General features: G+C 37.1%; 1 protein-coding gene across 1 annotated transcript in view; it reads right to left on the reverse strand.

Annotated features, from left to right (window-relative positions):
- Positions 1-426: 426 nt before the first annotated feature.
- Positions 427-22,902, reverse strand: part of LOC133517757 (uncharacterized) — a 47,748-nt gene continuing 25,272 nt past the window's right edge. The window contains exons 3-10 of the mRNA XM_061851154.1: positions 20,570-20,720; positions 14,632-14,860; positions 12,019-12,115; positions 8,265-8,397; positions 6,021-6,238; positions 2,396-2,657; positions 2,135-2,210; positions 427-1,908 (exon numbers count right to left, since the gene is read on the reverse strand). Of these exons, the coding sequence (XP_061707138.1) occupies positions 1,677-1,908; positions 2,135-2,210; positions 2,396-2,657; positions 6,021-6,238; positions 8,265-8,397; positions 12,019-12,115; positions 14,632-14,860; positions 20,570-20,720 (1,398 nt within the window). The 3' untranslated portion in view covers positions 427-1,676. The remainder of the gene's footprint in view (positions 1,909-2,134; positions 2,211-2,395; positions 2,658-6,020; positions 6,239-8,264; positions 8,398-12,018; positions 12,116-14,631; positions 14,861-20,569; positions 20,721-22,902) is intronic.

The raw sequence follows: 22,902 nt of genomic DNA on the forward strand, positions 1-22,902 counted from the left end.
GTTTTGCATGTTTTTAATTTATATATTGACGAAAAATGCTTGAAAATGAAGAACACAGAACCGAGAAAAGGCCGAGAACGATAGCCTTTTACCATCAAAATCGGGTGAAAAATAATTGGCGGCATATGAAACTTTTATTCAATGGAAAATTAGCAAAAACGCCCTGCCTTTCGTGGAAAACGTGTTGATAGCTTACTTCAATGAACTGGTGAAATGTCTACAAGCCGTAAGCCACCATTTTGAAAACTGTACTTTACTGTTTTGACAAAAAAAAACTAATTTATAAGTTTTGTTTTTTCCTTGCAAGTGTGTTGAAAAACGTCGTATGAAACGCGTGTGCATTGGTCATTACCCACATCGGCTTTCTTATTACGTGCTCGCTTACAGCTCGCGCGCACAATATCGCCTCGTGTGACCAACCTTACCACACTTGTATCATAATGTACTATAGATAACATAACCGATACTGACATTGTGTGTCTTTAACTCTCTTTATGGGTATATTAAGCTCTACGATAAAAAGTAAGTTTTTTTAAATGAGACGTTTCCGTTCGGCCAAACAGAATCTTGTATGCGTTATCTGAAAATAAAGCACTCAATTCACTTTACTGTTTATCAATACTCATTGCTGGTTAACTAAGTTCACATCACTGATTTGTGGGAAGCCACGAGTAAATTGCTGACGTATATATTGGAATTATATGGAATATAATTTAAGAGTGGGCAAAGTTGGCTGCAAAATGTGATGTTCTGTGATTGACTGACTGACAAACCTTTATTATAATGAAACGCTTTATTGTTAACGGCCTGTTAATATAAACTGAATTAATATCGACAATAGAAATATACTAAATAATTTTAAATGCGTGACTATTGTGTTATTTGATTAAATACCAAACAACACCGTATGCGTAAAACAGCATAAGTACATAGCTCTGTCTCTGCGTCATCAATACACTTTGCGTTACGTACCTAGTCTAAACGAACGCGTAGGACATGCAGCCCAAGCTATAAACATAGATAAGTACAGAGGGGTATACTTATACGTTCATTACGTACTATGCAGGAGCCGGGTTGTGCTGCATTACACATGCGATCTAGTTTGGCCTGAAAGTAGTCTAAGCTATTACATAACTTACGACAAATAACAGTCTAGCAGGTAGGTACCCTAAAATTTCAACTTGTAATAAACGGACGATAATCGGAGTACAGCTATATGGTATTATAAGTACTACCTAATTATATGTAAAAGCTGTAACAGACGGGTGTACAGGACAGCGATTTTGGTCCGGTAAAAATATCTCTTTCTCGTGCTCAATAATAATTATAGCTGAGTCTTTAACGGACGTACGGCGGACCACTACCGAATCGAACAGTCTCGGACCGGACCAAGGTCGCGGTCCTGTACTTCCGTGTGTAAGCAGCTTAATGAATTTATAAAACTACGGAAATATTAAAGCTTGGAATCCACGACCATAGCCGCAGTTACTAAAAGTTTGGATCTGCTTTCCAGAAGTTTGGAAATATATTTGCTTCGACTCGATTTTTCAACAACCGGAGACATAACGAAAAGCATTTGGATTTTCGAACTTCTAAGTGGATCTTTGAGTCGAACATGCCGCTTATAAGTGCCTACTGCATCTAATTAAACTAATGAGTAGGCAGCTTGATTTCATTTAGAGATCTTGACTGGAGCAGTTATGCGTGTCCAGTGTTCGCGGCGGCACCTCTTCATATGGAGTGACGTGCGCAGAAGCGAGCTCCTGTGCTACGCGCTCCGCGGCTCCCAACACTCGCAGAAGGTTCAACCCTGCTAATTTCTTAAGGTCTTCTATGCTCCATCCGGACTCCATTAGCTCAGCGAAGAGTAAAGGATACGACGATACGTCTTCTAATCCTTGTGGCGTGCTGTTGAATAAAGTTCATTTAGAAAAAGTTGTATGTACTTAACTACTAAGAGATTCGTATATACAGAGTGCGTAGACAACGTGTCAATCGTTAACGCTCCGTAGCGAACGAAACGCAACTGTCACTGTCGCACTAATATCTTAGAGTGATGGAGAGAGATGACTACGCCACGCTACGGAGCGTTAACGATTGATACGTTGGCTAAGACCCAGGTGAGAATACTCACTAGTTAATACCATCATAGCCAGCGCCAAGCCCCACGCTGTCGACTCCGGCGACATCACGTATGTGATTTATATGCGCTGTAAATTTACAAAATTTAAGTAAACACTACCTTTGCACCCCCCGTCAAAAAATAAGTGATATGTGATGGAGAAAGTACATAATCAAATAATTATTAAGAAAATAAAAAGGTGAAATCGGGTGGTATTCATACTCGTGGGTAGCGATGGGAAACTTGTTTTATTTATTAGTGTCAAATATGTACCTATAGCATTCTGAACTGTAGCGGTTTCCTTGCATGTAAGAAACGAAGTGTAGAAATTGACCATGATGAGTCCCTTGTTGGCGGCCAAGAGCCGTAGCACGGTGTCGGGCACGTTTCGTGTGACGTTGCAGAGCGCGCGCGCAGACGAGTGCGAGAAGATGACTGGCGCGCGCGACGCCATGAGCGCGTCGCGCATCGTGCGCTCCGACACGTGCGAGAGGTCCACCAGCATGCCGAGCCGGTTCATCTCCTTCACCACCACCTAATCATAAAATCCAATTCAAATCTAAAAAAATACATTAAAATTATTATAAGTGCACAGAATAGGTATAATGCATCGTACATATATTTGTTAACGTGGTACCTATACCTAGCCTCCGCATCCCCGATGCGTAGAAGTCGTTAATGTGCTCATAACAAACAGATGCAAATACATCAAACCGCTCGCGGGATAAAAATAGGTCATATTTAAAAAACCAAATGGTGATACATGTCAATATTTAATACCTAAAATATGACAACCAGCCCCGAATTGTATTGGATTCCGCTCACCAAACACACTGTTGGAAACCTTTGTCCAAATGCCGTAATATGTTAGAAGTTCAAATCCAGAATTTCAAAAAATCCCGATTTGAAAATTATTTCTTAATTCTGAATAGGATCTGACATGCAATGCAATTAATTGTGAAAGATATATATGATATTGCTTGTTATTAAGTAAGCATTCCTTGTTTCCAGAAGTGAAAGGCTGGCTAGCTAGGCATTGTTCTTTCCTGCCGTCTGTTTAAGTTTGCCTAGTAAAATTAATTGCTAGGCGCCGCTTGGAATACAATACCCACAATAGTGTGGTTCTGAAATGGAGGTGGAAAGCAGTGCAAGTCGTGAAATAGCCCGAGGTAGCTACGTTAGGAACCAGTGCCAGACGGGTCGGGTATTTGATGGCGCTCCATTTCTGCCGTATCGGAATTGTACGCTTGGTGTTGCTCTTTACTATTGAAGTGTGCGCAACTCGGATACAATACAACGTAAAGCTTAAGGCTGTGCACCTTTATGAGCCTTACGTAACTTAAAAGGAAAATCATGAGATGGTATAAACCACAAGTATATCTCCATATCTTTATAATAATATGAGTTAAAAGAACTTGTTAAGTATTCCATGTGATAGTATTTTGGAAAAATGCGTTTTTAGAGATATCCATTTTTGGAAAAAATAATTTAGGTTAACTTTGCTGTATTTCAAGTAAACTAATCACAAGCAATATTTAATATAGATAACTACTTCCCTTTGGAAAAGTCGTTATGACTTCTGTACTGCCTTTTGTTGTTTGGCTAATAAAACGGTAAACTTCTAAGGTAAACTTCTTTAGTTATCTCGACTATCTACCATTCTACCTATCAATATGTCCATGCGTTTCTGTGATGGATTCCCATGTCGCATCTTGTTATCATGTTAATCACGCGGTGCGTGCCATTGTTTGGTGTAGATCGAGTGTATCATAGGTTACATAGGTACGTCCCATTATGAGATTGACTTTGATTGATTGCGCATGATGCTGTATAAACCAATAAAAACATGTTTGAGTTCAAATTAATCATACAGCGTGTTTATTTAGTCACCTGCAATAATTTACGGGGTGAATATATTGGTTATATTGTGCAACTTTTACTATGGGACCAACCTCGAAATCACGAAAAAAATTGTATGTTTCATAAATTTTGACTGTCTGACCTTGACATTTTGTATGGGAGAGTAATTTTTTTTTCGTGATTTCGGGGTTGGTTCCATAGTAAAAGATGCTCAGTATGACCTATATTTTCACCCCGTAAGTTATTGCAGGTGACTAAATAAACACCCTGTATTTGAAGATAGTATACCTACTTAATTATGTAGTAGAAACCTTACATATGTCTGACTAGGCTGTGTCCACTGTAACACTACTCCTATTCATCCTTTCATTACTGCACGCTTGGAAAAACAGTTGCTTACTGAAATCACTTAGACTCATGCATGGAATGGCTCCTTTCCATCATAGCCTATCGTTGTACAGTAGCAGTAAAAAGATTACATTTTTACATAATGTTTCAGTAAGATTTTTTATACTATGTACGTTAATAATATGTAATGTTAAAAATAGAATAATAACGTTTAAAATTTGTGTACGGTTTTATTAGGTTAATATTATTGTTAAAAATCCTTGCGAGTGCCGTTTCGCAACGATGGTTCTGATTCGGTATTATTATGGTAATGGGCATGAATACTTCCACAAGTTCCACAAATAATATCCTTAACAGCGAAAGAACTCCTTTAACCTTAAGGATCCATCATCTGCCCTTTAATGTATACCTACAGCGATTTCAACGGCTTTTTGGGTTATCAAAAGAGGAGAATCGTGTAAGCTGTATCTATTTTTTATTCAGTCTTTAAAGATGTAAATGTTTGCTTGTAACCTAACGGTTCGTATGTTTTTACGACTTGTTATTTTGTTATTTGAAAAGTTCGTAAGTGATGTTCACGAGCCTGCGTTACGCGCTGAGAGTTGTTTGAACAAAAGAAAATATTTCGAAAAGTATCGTTGCAAGGAAAACAAAGAGTCTGCTTCGCAAGCAGCTGGAGTTGATACAAAGCGAAATATTGCGGTGCGGCAGGATGTTTATGATTATGGCACACTCACTCAACTCGACGTCTCAATCTTTACGGTTTCGTTTTGAGTACCTGCATCAATGTTACTTCGAGTATGGGACTATTTTACTTACAGCTGAATGTTGATATTTCCGGCGTCGTCTATGTACCTAACTTACGAAGTGAACAGGCAGATGCTGATTTCGAAGATATTCTTTAATTTTATGTTTCCTGGTGTATACATTTTCTTTATTATCAATATGACTACAAAACATCTCATCATATTTTCAACCGAGTAAGGTGGTGAAAATCTGATCATAACTTATACAAAATTGGTAGGTAGTACGCATAATTTGATAATGGCTCATTTCTCTAACTTCCTCTTATTTTTTTATGTGTTAATTTATTTATTTCTGTAATGCTACCTTGTGTTTTAATTACAATATTTTAGGTATTAAGTGGATTATACCACTACAACCTGCTTACAAAAGGAAGTACAATCAAATTGAACACTATTCTCGGTCCAAAACTTTAAAAAGACATAAAATGTCCTTATTAAAAGGGATCTGACAATAAATCCAGTCCTAACGAGCTTCCTTCAGGAATTTGCAATAAAAGAGATTACAACTTCTTAAAGAAAGATGAAGACTACAGACAGATAAGCTGGAAATCGGGCTACAGAGGCAAAATAATACCAAAAAAATATCAAAACTCATCTAATTTACTTTGAGTCGCATCGTAATTAAATTAAAACTTGCTTTCAAAATAGCAGCATCATTTAAAATAAATGGCAGCATTTAAATATAGGTATGCCGTGGCCATATAAGAGATTTTGTTCATTTCATGAAATGCCATTTTAGAATTGATCACTTCATGATATGGTTAGGTTACGTTTAATTTTTTCATAATGAACCGATCATTTTATGAAATGATTGCCACATAGGTAAAGTAATTGGGTCTTTAACACAACACGGTATATATAATCATAAAAAATAAAATACTAACTTTTCCAAAAGGTGTAAGTCCACCGCGCGGCGAAGGCTCGATTCGGTCGGCAGAGGCGCACTCAGCCCACGGGGTGTCACAGGTGGAGGTCAATGTGAGGTAGCGCACCCCCACTTGGTAAAGGGTCCTGAGGACGCCGAGCGAGCCGCCGATGGCGTGCCCCCCCTCCACGCCAACCAGTGAGCACATGCGGTGGTTCGCGTGCGCCGATACTATATCTACGATCACACATGAATACACTCGCCAATTTTTTTCGGTAAATAATGGTGCTAGAAATATTAAGGCTTCATTGTGCTACGAAGAAGCGCGTTACACATACACGTATGTATACTTTTTATATGTATTTTTTATCATGAATTAGTCCATTGTCATGTGGCTGAAAAGCTAGTTTTTGTATTAAAAGTAGGTAAATCGTAGGTTCATATATTAATTAAAGGCTTCCTTTTCATTTGACTCATAGAAATATTTTTGATCCGAACGAATGCAGTTTCTCAATGATGTTATAGGAGATCTAAATCTAAATGATCTAATATAATAACATTAATAACATAAGCCTAAATTTGGACAATAACTATGTTTTCAGGGTTTATAAAAATAAGCAATTCAGTTTAAAGTCCTGACCAAACCAATTAACCAAGTTTACATTACTCATTAACATAATTTTAAAGGAAAAATTTAATAACAGTTTGTGGAACTGACAGTTTAATAATAAAGCTTTCATATTAAAAAACTTAGGTAAACGCAGCGAATAAAATATGTTAACGAAAAATAAATGACATTGCATTATAAAATATTTACTTCGTTGCGAAGAGAAAAATGTACTCTACGCCTGTAATAAGCAAGGAGCATACTTTTCAAGGGAACACTCGGTGTTTAAGTGTCATAACTTTTAAGTGTCGACTTTTTCTAAGTAATAACGCCTGTCATCTAACACTTATGAAAAAATAACTTTAAAAATCCGTGAAACCCAGTTTAGGATCATGGTGACTCTTGTGCGTCACAGGCCTACTGATGGTTTTCGCAACATAGCGGAAAAATGTTGCTACAGAATACAGTGTGCATTTTATGCCACGGATGGATTGATTTGAAAATTGTGTCTACTCACCTACTTTTTAATTACCTACTCTTAAATTTGTAGGTTTTTAGATAAATTATCCTTAAGGAGAGGTAAATTAAAAAAAAACTAATTTAAATACCTAAACAATGGGGCAAAAAGAAACTCGCCGATAGAAATTAATTAAAACCATTTAGGGTTTTTTTATGTCTCACAGTCAAGACAACGAGTTTTTCATGCAAATAGCTCGGATGCAAAGAGTAGATTACCTAAAAATATAAATCTGATTGTACAGCTGCGCCGTTATAACAATCCGTCTTTTGTGAAATGTTAATCTAAAGAATAAGTGTGTCGACGATGCCTTTTCCCTGGTTGAGTGTCTGCATAATTACTTTTAATTGAGCACATGTTTTGACAGCTAACAATTGGTAGAGTAGGTACTTAGCACCGAAAATAATCTTCATTTAATCCCTATTGTGATGTGTCGATACAGTGTAATGGTACTTAAGCTTGCCACTGATCTGATTGGCATGAATACAGAGTTTGTGAACATTTTTATTTTGTTTCACACCTAATGTGTGAAATGTATGAAAAACTTCGTTTAAATTTTTGGCTTTTCTAGTGCCCGACACTAGGTTAGTCTCGAAGAGGCTTTTAATCCTAGCCGCGTAGCCAACGTGCAAATCGCTTACGTACCGATCGAAACGTAACTGTAGCTGTCGCACTAATATGAAAGAGTGATAGAGAGACAAAGCGTTTCGTTGTCGAAGCGATAGCGCTTGTCACATTGGCTAGGCCGGCTGAATAGAAATGAGATCGATAAAATAAAAAAAACAAATATATCGATTTTGTCGATAACTACTTTTACTTTTACATTTTTTGAAACTATAAATGTCAATAACCGTTAATGAAAAAGACAGGAATGGTCTCCCAAGAACATTTTGGCGTAGCAGCACGGGATCTGGTAGCTGCCATGAGTGCCTCATTTAAAAAAATATTATTTAGGTACACCCTTTGTTTGTATCTAACGCTTGTTAATTACAAACTAAAATGCAAGATATATTGCGCAGCTGCAAACATTAATAATTAATACTAGTAATAATAGCACTTAATAACGTACAAAATTACCGTAGCCAGCCAACGGCAGCGGTTATGACAATGGACAAGGGAAATATTTAATAACAGGTTACCGTCGGCGGAGGTGCAGAGAGTGAGCTGCGGATGGTATTTATCCGTGAGCCGCTGTATGAGATCAATTTGCTCGAACGTCAGCTGCACCGCGTCCCGGTGTTGTGCGTCGCACGGCACGTACGCGGCCCAGAACTGCGGGAAGACAAGACACAAACTTGATTAAATATCACGCACGAGCCCACATGGCGTTGAATGAGAATAAGATATTATTTTAACTCAAAGTAAAAGAATATACAACATTGTTTTGTTATACTTTACGCACGAACGAACGGTAATGTTTTTGCAACCCATTATAAAGTCACAGGTGCTCAAGCAACTCTCATAGACGTATTTATGAATGGCAGGGTACAATGTCGTTAATAAAATAGGTACCGAAAGAAATATAGGAAACTTAACACTGCTTTGTCAACGAAAGATTGTACTACGACAGTATATCGAGTTCAAACGACCATTTCGGCGAAATAAGATTGCGGCTAGCAGGGCTAGTGAGACAGCGTTGGTTTCTGATATGCTTAGTTTTTGAGATAGATATTAATTTAAAAGTTGGCGTTTGTGTAATACATTAATCTAATGCAGCAGGAGACGTGTTATTATTGGTAGAGTCAGACCAAGCTAAGATGGCAGCGGTTTTGACAGCGCAGACGGTAGGTACATGTGTAAACTTCTATGAAATTATGACGTCTTGTACTGTCTGGGCTATCAAAATCGTTGCCAATTTATCTTCGTCTGACTCTATCTACCTATAGGAAATATATTTAGCAGACGGATAAAGAATGATTCACGTTAGACTGCCCCGGGGCCGGGCCGGGGCGTCCGACACTTCGTTTTCACGAAAGCATCACGTGACCACCGATCACCCGTCATACAAAATGGCCCCGGGCCGGTCTAACGTGAGTCATCCTTAACTTGAATACTATAAAATGACGTGATGGTGCTATTTTTATTATTGCAGGTGTAAAAACCTACAATGGGCTCCAAGCTTGCGATTCATGCCTTGTGCCGCAGGTTTTTTTTTGCGATTCTTGGGAACAGTAGGTAGTCAATATCATTTGCTTCAATTGTATAAGTGTGTATGACAATAATTTACACCCAAAAAGTAATACTCGTAGTAACATAAAAAACACAAATAGCCTTTGGCACAAATGCAAAAAAAAAATATTTTGTTTACGTAGGAATATAATGGGATTTTTCTTAAGTACCTCGTGAAATTAACCGTCTGAGAACCCCTAGAGCTATTTAATAAATAGGATATTAGCGCGGAAAATAAAATGAGATATAGCAATGTTACGATAAATGCCGTCATATATTACAGCGTCAATCACGTGACACGAAGGCGTACATCCAATGTTCACTACGAAAGAAATAACAATTGCGTAGCAGTGGTTGAAAAACTGTGACAGAAATGAGCTTACAGTACCCCTAGTGTAAATAAATTCGATTTCGAAACGTGACGTACGCGTTTGCGTTTAGTCTCATTTTGTATGTGATTTAGTGAGAGCGCGCCAAGCGGGACGTTTTGGAAACTCAAAATCCTATACAAAATGAGACTTAACGCAAACGCGTTCGTCACGTTATGATGTCGATAAAATTTACACTAGGGGTACTGGTAGCTTGTCGACTTATCCGAGTGTGAGTACTTTTCTGACATTTTATTTTACAAAAAAACTCAGTATTATTTATTAATTGAGCACATATTATGTACATATAATTCATACAAGATACATATAGGTATACTAAAATATATCTAAACATAAAACTAATTAAAAACTAAACCTAAATAAATCAGAACTTAAATATAAATATAAACTAAATATGTATAAAAAAAAACTACCAACCTATTGGCTACCGGGCCGTCCCCGATGCAAAGGTGCCCATCACGCTCGCTGCATTGCCGCGTTGGATTGCGATGGATAGCCTTTGCATCAGGAAAAACCCAGAGCGGGGGTCAAGGCCCCTTTCTAGCAGGCGACGACCCAGATCCCGGAGGAAGGACATTATTTATTACATTTTACATATATATTATTTTTGGGTTCTTATGAAAATTGTATTTTATTTTTTTACCTACGACTAGTTCTAGTATGTAAGCGACTTGCTTTTATAAACTGTAATGCTTATATATTTAGTAATAAATAAATAGTATTAAAGTTGTGACGTGTCATTTTTTTTCACCATAACAGCTCGTAAAGGTCCCGTAGATACTTCAAAAATGGATGAGGAAGTTGCGTTTTATGTACAAGAATGGCAAAGCATTTAGATGGAAATTTTGAGTTGTTTCCCATGAAGACTGTATCGTTTAAAAAAACAATATCTACTATACTACCCTAACTTAAAATTAATATAACATATTCAATAAAAGAAACTTGATTCGTTCCTGATCTGATTTGATTTTCTGGCTTTCTGTCTGAACGTCGATATCTAAGATCGGACAGCATCTTAACAAAACGTTTTTGTCACTCTGCACCAGTCTCAACTCTCAACGAAACTGCTCTTTGAAATCCGTAGAACGACCATACTGTATGCCTAAATTAACATATAACAAGAACGGCCTGCAACTTAAATATGCGACGCACGTATAGGTAGTTGTATAAATAGCATTATAAGCAATAATAGCCTATAAATAAGTTATGTTTAGATTTACTTGACCTGTCTATACTTGAATACCGAGAATACAACACGTGTTCGGTAATGATTGGTTTTATTTAATATCCATTCGACGCTCCAACAAGTATCTCATTTGACTATAAATTTATATACTTAACAAATGTTTAATTGGCATGAGATATAGGCAGTTTAGTAGGTATATAGTTCGCTGACAAAATATATTTATTATCTTCATACCTCTGCAAAGCCTTGAATCCATAGTGGTAAGATGGGAAATTTGGCCAAAATATAGGTGGAACTTATGCTTTTTAACCATGGGCAGGATTTGTTTGTTAAGACATTCCTTTATATAGATAGCTGCTATCATAGTAGATGTAGTAAAAAATTTATTTGATTTTAGACCACAAACACAAATTGCTTCAGGTTTTTCAGTCACTGATAAGTGTCTTATTGATCTTTTACTGTATAATATTCTGCTCTGGATAGCGTATTCTAATCCAAATTTAACATATTTCATCGTCCATTAGATTGAAGGGCTTGGTTTTCGGCCCAATTTTGATTTGTAATCAAAAGTATACGCTTGCTTGTATAAATCAGTTGTCCACAATCGATTTTCTCTTTTCTGTAAGTATACGCATTTTTAGCGTGAAATAATTCATATAAAAAATGTACAAATAGCGGACTCAATGCCTTAAGGCATTCTCTACCAGTCTACCATAGGGTCAAACAGAAACTCGTGGTTAGTGCAGAATTGTAAATGTCGAGATGAAATATGAAACACAAATCCAGATGTAAACAATAAAACATATAGTTATACACATATAAAAATGATAATATATACTTACATTACATACATAGTATAAATCTATATAAGATTCCATTTTTGGAATCTTTCGCTTGCTCGGGTATTAGCACGAGGGGTTAAACTAACACCCCCCGCAAAACAAACAAATATTAAATTATGTTATTCTCATTAAAGTGGAGATAGTATTAGTATTCGCCTGGGCTACTAAAATAAGCATTTTGTATGTGATATAAATATTTTTTGATGTACGTAATCCGATCATCGGTACGCCAAGCGCACAAAGATACGTAGGTTTACGTCATATTTTCATTCGAGAATGGACCTCTATGACAATAAATTCTACTTACCTGTCCGGCCACCCTCCCTTGTTTTAATCGCGGCAAATCGGTGTGGCTCCATGAACTGGTGGCCCACGGTGATATCGTTCGCAGATCTTCATCGAACCTAAAACAAATTTATTTATCACGCCTCTAGCAATTTGGCCTAGATACGAAGGCAGGCAGTGGGGTCCGTAGTACCCAAAGAAAATGGCTTTTCACCTCAGTTGTTCGAGCATGCGTACATACCTTGCTGTGCGAATGCGAACAGTGAGGGAAATCGTATAATGCTAAATTATCAATAAGGAACTTTTTAATAAGACGTAAATTATATTAATGTAACGGTAATAATTAATACTTTTTACTACTAAAGTGAAAAGTTATATGTGCAAAATGAAATCAAAGTTAACAGTTTAAACTCTCGGGTTTTGTATGTCTAATATATGAACGGGTCTATGCGCGATTTATTTATGTAAAAATCTAGACACGCGGCATCGTGTCAAGCCAAGTTCAAAAGAAGAGAACTGGCGACGCAGCGGCTGTGCGTTATATTACATGAACAATTTGGAGCCATTTTTGACCCCTACGTAACCCAAAATCTATTAAACATAAACATGAAATTTGGTTCATTTATTGAGACCCTTACATTAATATAGTTCAACCGGTTATTAAGATACAAACATTTAAAATTCGGGATTTTTCTTACTGACTGACTGAGCTACTGACCTAACATCAAAAACCTAACCCACTTCCAGATGACCTAGTAAGTTGTGATTTGGCATCCAGCTGGGCAATTGTGTGGTTACTAACCTAAGATAAAGAAACGGGTTTTTTACGAGTTGTAATATTTATAATAACAGATACACTGTCTGGGCTGTCAAAATAGCTGCCAACTTATCTTGGTCTGACTCTAAACACGTATGTATAATTGAATTACATATATATATACGTCCTATGTGTAATATTAATAATAATTGAGTATATTATAAGTATATGTACTCGTATGTTACATCCATGTTCGTAACTACTACCTTTACACTAGCTCACAAATGTTCATTATAACCCTTGCTTTACTTTACTGGCATATCTATTAATCTTGAAATGCTTTGCACTAAATGAATATATAAGTAAAAACAGAGTGCATTTATTCCAATGTTCAGTAAAGTTCCAAATGCATTAGTTAAAAACCCTTTGTACTTATAATAATTTAGAAATAATTAACTCCAGGTAATAAACTCCTCGGCGCCTGCAAATAATTTTATCTCGTAGAGATAGAAGATCTTAATAACGTATTCTTGTTAAAACGAGCCAAAGATATAACAGAAACGAAAAAGAGGGAACAAAAATAGTAAATTGCAGTTTTCCTTAGTTCTCATTTCTGTCTATCGAGGTTAGCTCGTATAAGATTAATAGATTACTGTGTTGCCATTAAGGTTGGTAACTGGGGCAATAATCCTTCAAACGGATAAGCGGTTGCCTAATTTAACGTCTAATTCAACAAACTGTGGCTGTGGTAAAGTAATATAATACTCAGCTAATTTTTAAAAGGCATTTTCAAGCAAAAACTGGTGGATATATTCAGATAATCACACTGTAGGATATTTTTTATTAATTTCTAAGAAATATAATTATTTCTCTTAACGGTTTTTAGGGTTCCGCACCAAAATAATAAAAAGGTCCGTCTATCTGTCACATCGCTAAATATCTTATAATACCTATGTAAAGAAGGTTTTTCAGCATCGGCGACGTCTGAGGCTAATACTTGTTTAAGTTTAGGTTCTAAGTCAAGTTTGGTATCATTTACAACTGTACATTAACATGTAGACGTAGATTTCACCTAAATCGGTTCAGCGGTTACTGATTCCCCATACAAACCCTTTTCACTTTTAAGTGAATTTTGTTGGCATGAAAACTATCCATAGAAATATCTACACCTTCCTTTACACACCCTTAAGGGATGATTTTTGAGATGAAAACTATACTATGTTCTTTGTCGGGACTCAAAAATAAATTTTAAATAAATTGGTTCAGCGGTAAATAAAAAAAAGTTAAAGTTTTTTTTTTTATATTTATGTTTTTAATTCGGAATGGTTTCAATACTTTCAATATGATACATAGATTAATTAGGCATCCCCGATGTACAAGAAAACGATACCAAACTTGGTCTAGTAGCTTAAATGATATATTATTCAAGATAAAGTTGAGAGCCAAAAAATTTACATTAAAAATCTTGGTGGCTCCACTTCTTAAATCCATCCTTGGATCCTAAGGATCAATCCTGCCAAAGGAAATCTATTGTTCACGCATCGCCGCATTTCACGGGCTACAAGTAGGACTACTACTACTTACTAATAAAACTAACAAAAGTATTGATGCAAAGCAGACTAAACGATCACGGGAACACGTTAGTAAACACGTAGTACATCCTAATCGTGGTTCAAGTTATTACACTGGCATTTACACCATGGAAACGGAATCATCCAATCTTGCATCGGTATGTTCTCGGAGCGGTGGTATAGATTACAGAACCGGTGGTTGACATTTATAAGTGCATATTATGAGACAAATAATATATAATCTGAATACATCAGTGCACTTCGAATAATGCCAGTCTACGATCGTTAGCTAAATATACCTACTAACCTGAAATCTTTAATTCTGTTGTGTAGAAACTTCCTTATATTCCAGGGTAGGTCATTGTGTCCGTCGATGAGAGGGGACTCATGGAGAAGGCGCTCCGCCAACCGGAGACGCTCGTGCAAGGGCGCGCCCGGCGGCGCGCGGAGTGCTAGCGGGCCTGCCACGCACGCCGTGCCGGCCACTAGCACTAGGATCGCTACGCAACACCAGCGCCGGTGCCAAACGGAAAACCCTGTGTAGTAAGCGTATGTTGTAAAGAGAAAAATCTGTTAGGTTAGGTATATGGGTCAATTTTCAAATGAGCATTTTTTTATTACATTGAACTAACAGTATTAAACTGAGAAAAAAATATACTATTGTTCCTTAAGTATGTATTGTTAGTGATAAAATCTAATGTTAAACCCTAAAAACAGCGCAATGGAGGGAAGTGGAATCTAGAGCGTTGCGAGGGACTCAAGGCACGAGGTTTAAACAAACTTTGCCTCCGAGTGAAACACAAAATTTTTCATCACACCAACGCGAGGAAAATACAAACTATGAAATACCAAAAAATCAAACCAAATCAAATACAAATGAACTTAATAAAAAATGTACCATTCAAAAATCATCATTTAAAAGTCAATTCTATCAGCTAACAAGGAAACAACTTAAAATATGCATCTGGTTACTTTGCTCCACATTTGGATAAAATGTAGCTATCTCATTAGTTTTGAACAATAACGAGGACCTTTACCAGTTGGTGTGGTGAAAAAAAATAATTTAGTCGACATTTATACGGGCACTTTGACCATACAAATGTCATGCTACAAATTATCATACCTAGTACTTACTTAGGCACGTAAACATAGTTTAAACCAATTTAAAAAACGTGAGAGTACCCACACACCGTATCACAAATTAACATAATAATAAAAACTTATTTAGGTGCATAAAAGCGTTTGTGCCATAACATTCTCCCTTTTGTAATGTTACTAGCTCCCTGTCTCGGCATCACACTGGTTACTGAAAAATCATTCAGTAGTTTTTGACTTTATCGCGAACAAACATACATACAAACTTGTTTTATAAGCTGTAGTGTAGTAATGATCTTTGCATGAACATACTCGTAACAACCTACAATCGGAGCACAGAACGCCAAAATCAATATTGCCCTTGTTCCAATCTCTGATAAAAGCTCAATTGTGATCGACGTTTATCTTAACAACTGACTTAAGTACAAAATAAAACCCGATTGGGGTCATAGTAATCGGTCGTGGGGAAGCCTCCGATAATCTTGCTGTCAAACGCAAGCACCGAGCGGCGTGCGATGCGATGGCGAGGCGGACGTGTGTGGAAATTGTACGGAGAATTAGCGGCTTGTTCCCCGCCGTATAACCGCACACTACATTGCACATGTATCCTTTTAGTGGCTTCATTCCCGACTGTGCCTTCGATGCTTGCTGAATGCGTAAGAGCCTGACGCTGATTATACTGCATTTTGTTTTTCTTACTGTCAACTCGGCGAAATAAACATAATTGTTTTTAATAGCTATATCAGGGCTGCATTTGATCTAGCTCGAAAGCTAATAGCATCACCAAAAAGAAAGGATATTAGTAGCTTATTACATGAATATATTATTACATCAATAGGTTTTCGTTGCTTTTGCAATGAGACGCCCGCTCGCAAGATTACGTACAAGAACAGTGTTCGATATTGAAACCGGAACAAGAGGACGAAGCAGACTCGGACGAACTTGAACATCACAACCAATATCTAAAGGTATCTAAAGGTAGCCGCAGACGACCTAGAACAGAATGTTCTACAAGAAATAAAAAGAGAGCCGACCCCAACTGAAATGGAACAAGGCGAGAACGATAAAAGTTATTTAATTCATCATCATAACCAATAATCACATATATAGCATCTATTGATGACTGCTGAAAGCGTAAAGCAACACCTGTACCCCTAGTGTAAATAAATTCGATTTCCAAACGTGACGTACGCGTTTGCGTTTAGTCTCATTTTGTATTGGATTTCGAAAGAGCGCGCCAAGCGGGACGTTTTGGAACCTCAAAATCCTATACAAAATGAGACTCATGTCGATCAAAGTTACACTAGGGGTACTGATGATTTACATAATACGGGCACTAAATAACCAGTGTAACAATGATGCGAAAATTCTGGAAATCAAATACCAGTAACGTAATCGAGTTTCTAACGTGAGCCCGCAACTCTTTGTGCCAATCGAAATTTAGAAATCCAATTTTTGCAATAAAAAGTATGGTGCAAAAAGCATTTTATATCGTTTCAGCATTTTATTTCGTAGCAGCCATTTTATACCGTTCACTTGTTTATTGTGGAATGGCTGGGGTTGTGTATCGCGCACAGAAGTATTCCTGAACAGAAGTCTTATTATATTCTGGCAATTTTTGTGAAAACCAAGTAAGTTAGTTTATGAGTTAAGACACGTCATACAGTATATGACGTTTTTAGGGTATTTAACTATTGAGTAACTGGTAGAAGATATCGACGCGTTCTGAACTGAACCACCACCACCTCACTATTATGCAATCTTTAGCGATAAGAAGCAATTTCGATGGCAATTTTAAAAACCATTTTCAATCGAGCATAGAAGAGGGCAAATTTTAATTTGACTTGGTCAATAATGGGGTTATTCTCACCAGTGGTACCTACTGGATTTTTTTTCCCACCTTTTCCCGGTAGTAACTTCTAAAATTTTGTTAGAGTTCAGTACCAATAAAAACAGTAAGTATAAATTAGTATTATATAATATAGAGTACTTTTATTAATAATTATAACTCGAATCGTGTTTCAGTAAAATGCTTTAAAATAAAAATGATTAAGTAAAAAAATTATAAAATTGAATTAATAATACGTACGACCAAACACCCGGACCCGGGTACGTCCTTAAACTACGTCCAAAAGAGAGGTATGGGCATTGTGAATGCCATCTCGCTTTGTGTGGTAGGGCACAGCCAGTGGATGTCATTCCAGATCTAGAGCAGAGCCCAACTGGGGAAGTACCTCCACCTTACAGAAAACCGCAGCCAAATAACACTAGACCCTACTCATAGTGTTGTGTTCCTGCTGGTGAGTAAAGGTTGCCAGAGCTTAACGAGGGAGGGCGGGTTTAGGGTCGGCAATGCGCATGTAACTGCTCTGGAGTTGCAGGCGTACATAGGCTACGGAGACTGCTTACAATCAGGTGGGCCGTATGCTTGTTTGCCACCGACGTTGTATTAAAAAAAAAACCGATTCAGTCGAAAACCGACTATTTTTGATCACTTTAAGGCAGTTTACAGGAACCCTAATCGACATATGATTATTTATTAAACTTAATTAAAAGTACTATTTATACCTACTTTACTACCTATAATGTTTTTATTAGTTTTGGACTTTAACAAAACATTGGTGGTAACTATTGGGAAAAAAATCCTACCTTTTACCAATGGTAACTACCGGGATTTTTTTCCCTGTAGTTACCACTTACCACTGGTAAAATGTGGGAAAAAATCCCAGTAGTTACCTCTGGTAACAACTTGGTGGTACCTAACTAGTGGGAATAACCCAATAATGCTTCATGGCATGCAAAGATGCAGTTAGGTGACACTATTGTACATTAAATTGTGCACATTTAAAATTAAATTTCGAACTATTATTGAATTAAAAAGGTTCAAAATTCAAAATAAAACAAACCCAGGAGAATAAATATGTCTGTGGTATCACGGGAATAAAAAGTATTTCATAACGCATGAACTCTGTAGGGCTTTGTCGAGTAATAAAGTGGCTTTGAGGTGCGAGTTGGCAGGTGCTTGTCTCGATTATGTCGTTTCATAACTGAGGGTACGTAAAATATAAGATCACCGAAGCCTTGTAACAAAATGAACTAGGTCAATAATTGAGTGATAGGCCGCTGGGACACCGGAAAAATTACCTACATCACCCTTCAAAACTATTGTACACAGTTGTGCACCATTTTGAGCTGATACAGGAGCAGTGGTTTCTAAATTTTGGGGTCACTTTTTTGTCCTCCTTAGACACGTTTAATGTTGGCGTTTAGGTAGACGATAGTTGACAGTTGGCCTTATTATCAGTCATACTTTTACGCTTGGAAGTGAGCATCACGCTCACTCTTCAAAAGTGTATTTTATATTTTTTTTATACGGTTGCTCAAAAGGTACTACTTTGTGGCTGTTTATTGCAAACCAGTGCGTTTTTGGTGCGCAATTTTTATTAATGTATGCCTGATCGAAATCCATACGTCCACACCAAAGGATTTGGATATTCAAAAACTTTAAATAGTATTTATTTCGCCATTATTATCTCATCTCGGGACTAGTGCATAATCGCAGAGTATATAATAGTACTACCACGCATAACGAAATTAATAATATGCACGCCAAGAAAATAGCCTAACATAACCTTAGACAATACTTTTTAACAATAAACTCAAAGAAATATAGAAGGGATTAAAAAATGATGACGGATTACTCACCTTCCAACCTAATCATTATAATTAACAAAAAAGAAACAACTGAATATCAACTAACACGCGAAGTGTTGCTATAGTTTCCTCTTGTATCAACTATAAACAATCGACTTGTAAACTTGTCTATAACTTAGTAAACTCAATTTAAAGTTGAAAATGGCCAAAACCGGCCCAGTGGCCAGTACTAGTCAGACGTCATTAGCTCATTAATACCCATCCATTAATGAAATGATATAACTTTTTCTTTATGACCTACAAAAGTGTTTACATGCTACGTACAACTATTACATAACGATGGCAATCGTCAGAGCCCAGAGGAAGGGCAAAAACAAGCGGGAGGTCTATTGATTAAAAGACGTTCGCATGAGCGGCGGCTGAAGTGCTATACACGTTCCGTTAGAAAATTGCTCACCGTGACTGTTTGCTGGAGGGCGGCCCGAGCTGTGCCAAAACCACAATCACATATTATTGACAGTAACTTGACTTCTCCGAAAGTTGTCTTCACGAAGCATTCATATTATAGGGTCATTTTTTACACAAATTGACTAAGTCCAACAGCTCAAGAAGGCTTGTGTTATGGGTACTTAGACAACGATAAATAAATATTGTTTACCACACTTATCTATATTATGCCACCAATAACACTGTCAATTTCAATCTCTTTGGAAGAAGGTACTCCAATTACCTATGAAAGTTTATGATGTTTATGGACATTTTCAGAAAACGGTGTATAATACGAAGTTAAAGTACTGAATTGCATGTGTCATTGTTCTTGCTCGTGTAACGGTCAGCTGTAGTAGGCAGTATCTAATTCCAAAAGGTCTATTTATCTATTTGTGTAATTTTCAAATGGAATTACGCTACGACATTTGGGATACATGTGAAGTTTTAGTGTGTTGTGAGTAGGTAGGTATCTTTTTACGTTTCTACGATCTTACACGAGAACAATTGAGCACTTTAGCCTGAATGGGCTTAGCTGAGTTAATGCTTTTTATTTTGATCTAGACAATGCGTGACTTTTTGCCTCGCGTATTAAGTACAGCTTGAATTCAGTCCTCCATTATAAAATAGGTAACTCCTATTTTTAGCAAAAACGTACGCGATTCCGTGTCATGTTACACCTCAAGCCATTCGACTGTCCTAGGTAAGGAGTGCAAAGGGCCTAATTTATAGATACGTACTACTGCAGTTAGCAGTAGTGATGTAGATTGTGTAGTCAATGATCCTGCCACTGGGTCCCCAGTGTGAGAATAAATCGATTCTTGACATTTTGGTCCCCCCAAGACATGCCCTGAGAAATTGCTTACGGTGATTACTTATCCGGCACTCACTGCCCTCTCAGTGTGGGTAAGAGCAAGGAGATCGTTACCATACCCTCGTATCGGTCAAAGCGAGGAGTTGGAGGTTCTCTAGACGCAGACACGGTAGCTAGCCACTGAAGCCTCACTCACTGGACGAGTTGCCTGTGGTAGTAGAGCTGTGGCTGGCAGTTGAAGTGGTGCCGGTGGACAGCCACTGCGGGGACTTGCAGGCGCTGCACGCCGCGGGCCGCACGGTGCCACGTTCAGTTACGTCAGGAGCTGGCGCTGCTCGCTTCTTGCCCTGAACAGATGCATAGGAATTTAAAAGGCCGGTATTGTAACAATGTGAACATTTGGAATGAAATTAAACGAAATTTCCAATTAATACAAATCGAAATATGTATTGATTAATATTCTTACTTAAAAAAGACACAGGAAACTTTTATCGAGTTCAATTAAAAAATAAGTGTTAAATATGAAGTTCAACCTTACAAATGGTATTAGTTAGTCACTCTGATATCTGATATAACAATCTGACTACCTACCGATAACGAGAAAGACTATCGTAAAATTAAAGAATTATTGATTTGATAAAATAATGAAAAACATATATTTGTATGCTCTCCGATCGCAGCCTAGCACAAATAATTCTCATACAAATTGTGTATAAGTTTTTATAACAAATGAACAAAATCAGGTCATATGCGTCTGAACGATTAGACCCGCTCTACCACACGGTAAATAACAATATTTTTCAAATATTCACTTTTCTTGTTTTCTTGCTCTCAACTTTATTTAAGCTCGTATCTTTGTAAGTTTGGTATCTCGTATTTTTCGCATAAATCGGGGATGCCGAATTAATATATGGTATCATATTGACACCATTCCGAAGTAAATCATAAAAAATAAATACCGTTTTAGGATTCCGTACCCAAAGGGTCAAACGAAACCCTATTACTGAGACTCCGCTGTCCGTCCGTCTGTCCGTCGGTCCGTCCGTCCGTCTGTCACCAGGCTGTATCTCATGAACCGTGAAAGTTAGCCAGTTGAAATTTCTACAGATTATGTATTTCTGTTTCCGCTATAACAACGAATACTAAAAACAGAATAAAATAAATATTTATATGATACGGAATCCTTCGTGCGCGAGTCCGACTCGCACTTGGCCGATTGGAAGGAGGAGGAGGAGGTGGAAGTTTGTGTGGGGATTAATTAATCTTTGAACTGATTTAAACGAAATCTACGTCTATATTTTTGATTTAGTTGAAAATGATATCAATCTGGCTTAGAAATTACCAAATAATTATTAACCGCAGACGTCGCCGACGCTGAAAACCCTTCTGCTATGGGAAATCTTTTGTTCAGAGAACGCCGTATTTGACCGTATTATGTCGTGTGCAAGCACAACTAATTAGAATAAAACCGGCCAAGAGCATGTCGGGCCCCGCTCAGTGTAGGGTTCCGTAGTTACTCTTCCGTCACAATAAGCTAAACTGGATCTTAAAGTATAGTAAATTGTTAACCAAGGGATGAAACGGTACATTTAACCCGAGTTAAACAAATAGGTAAATTTGCATAATCAGTACCTACTTAATTAAAGTAAGTCTTTTTACTATGAAGGGAAAACTTTTTGCGATAACTCAAAAACAGATAAACTGATCATGTCCGCTATAGTTTTCATTTAATGTCTTTCTTAAGCTCTACTTCCACGATTTTTTTCATATTTTTTGGACCTATGGTTCAAAAGTTAGAGGGGGGGGGACACATTTTTTTTTTCTTTCGGAGCGATTATCTCCGAATATATTTACTTTATCAAAAAATGTTTCTTAAAAACCCCTATTAGTTTTGAAAGACCTTTCCAACGATACCCCACACTCTAGGGTTGAAGCGAAAAAAAAATTCACCCCCAGTTTACGTGTAGGGGAGGTACCCTAAAAAAATTAAATTTTTAGATTTTGTTGTACGACTTTGTCGGCTTTATTGATTTATATATCCATGCCAAATTTCAGCTTTCTAGCATTAACGACCACGGAGCAAAGCCTCGGACAGACAGACAGACAGACGGACATGGCGAAACTATAAGGGTTCCTAGTTGACTACGGAACCCTAAAAAGTTGCGTTGAACAAATGATTTGTATTATTTCTATATAGGTATCTGGTTGTTTAAAGTTACTCGCGCAATGTTAAATACTTCATTCAAAATAATAAATTAAAAAAGACGAACGCGCGAAATCGCCTTTTAATACAAACGTAGTCCTCATTTTCCTCTCTGGATATTAACATGATTCAAAATATTTTGTCACAGTTTGTTGTATATTAACCACAGCTAGCTTGATTTTTTTTCGAATTTTTGATTATTAGAAGAGTTAGGAGCATTTAAAAAATTGTATGTTTTTCACCCCAAATTATTACAATAATAAAAAAATCGAAATAGGCGATGGTTAATATACATCAAATTATGTCAAAATATTATCATTATATCA

This window comes from Cydia pomonella, chromosome 5 (genome assembly GCF_033807575.1).
Source record: "Cydia pomonella isolate Wapato2018A chromosome 5, ilCydPomo1, whole genome shotgun sequence".
In the NCBI taxonomy this organism is placed as follows: domain Eukaryota; kingdom Metazoa; phylum Arthropoda; class Insecta; order Lepidoptera; family Tortricidae; genus Cydia; species Cydia pomonella.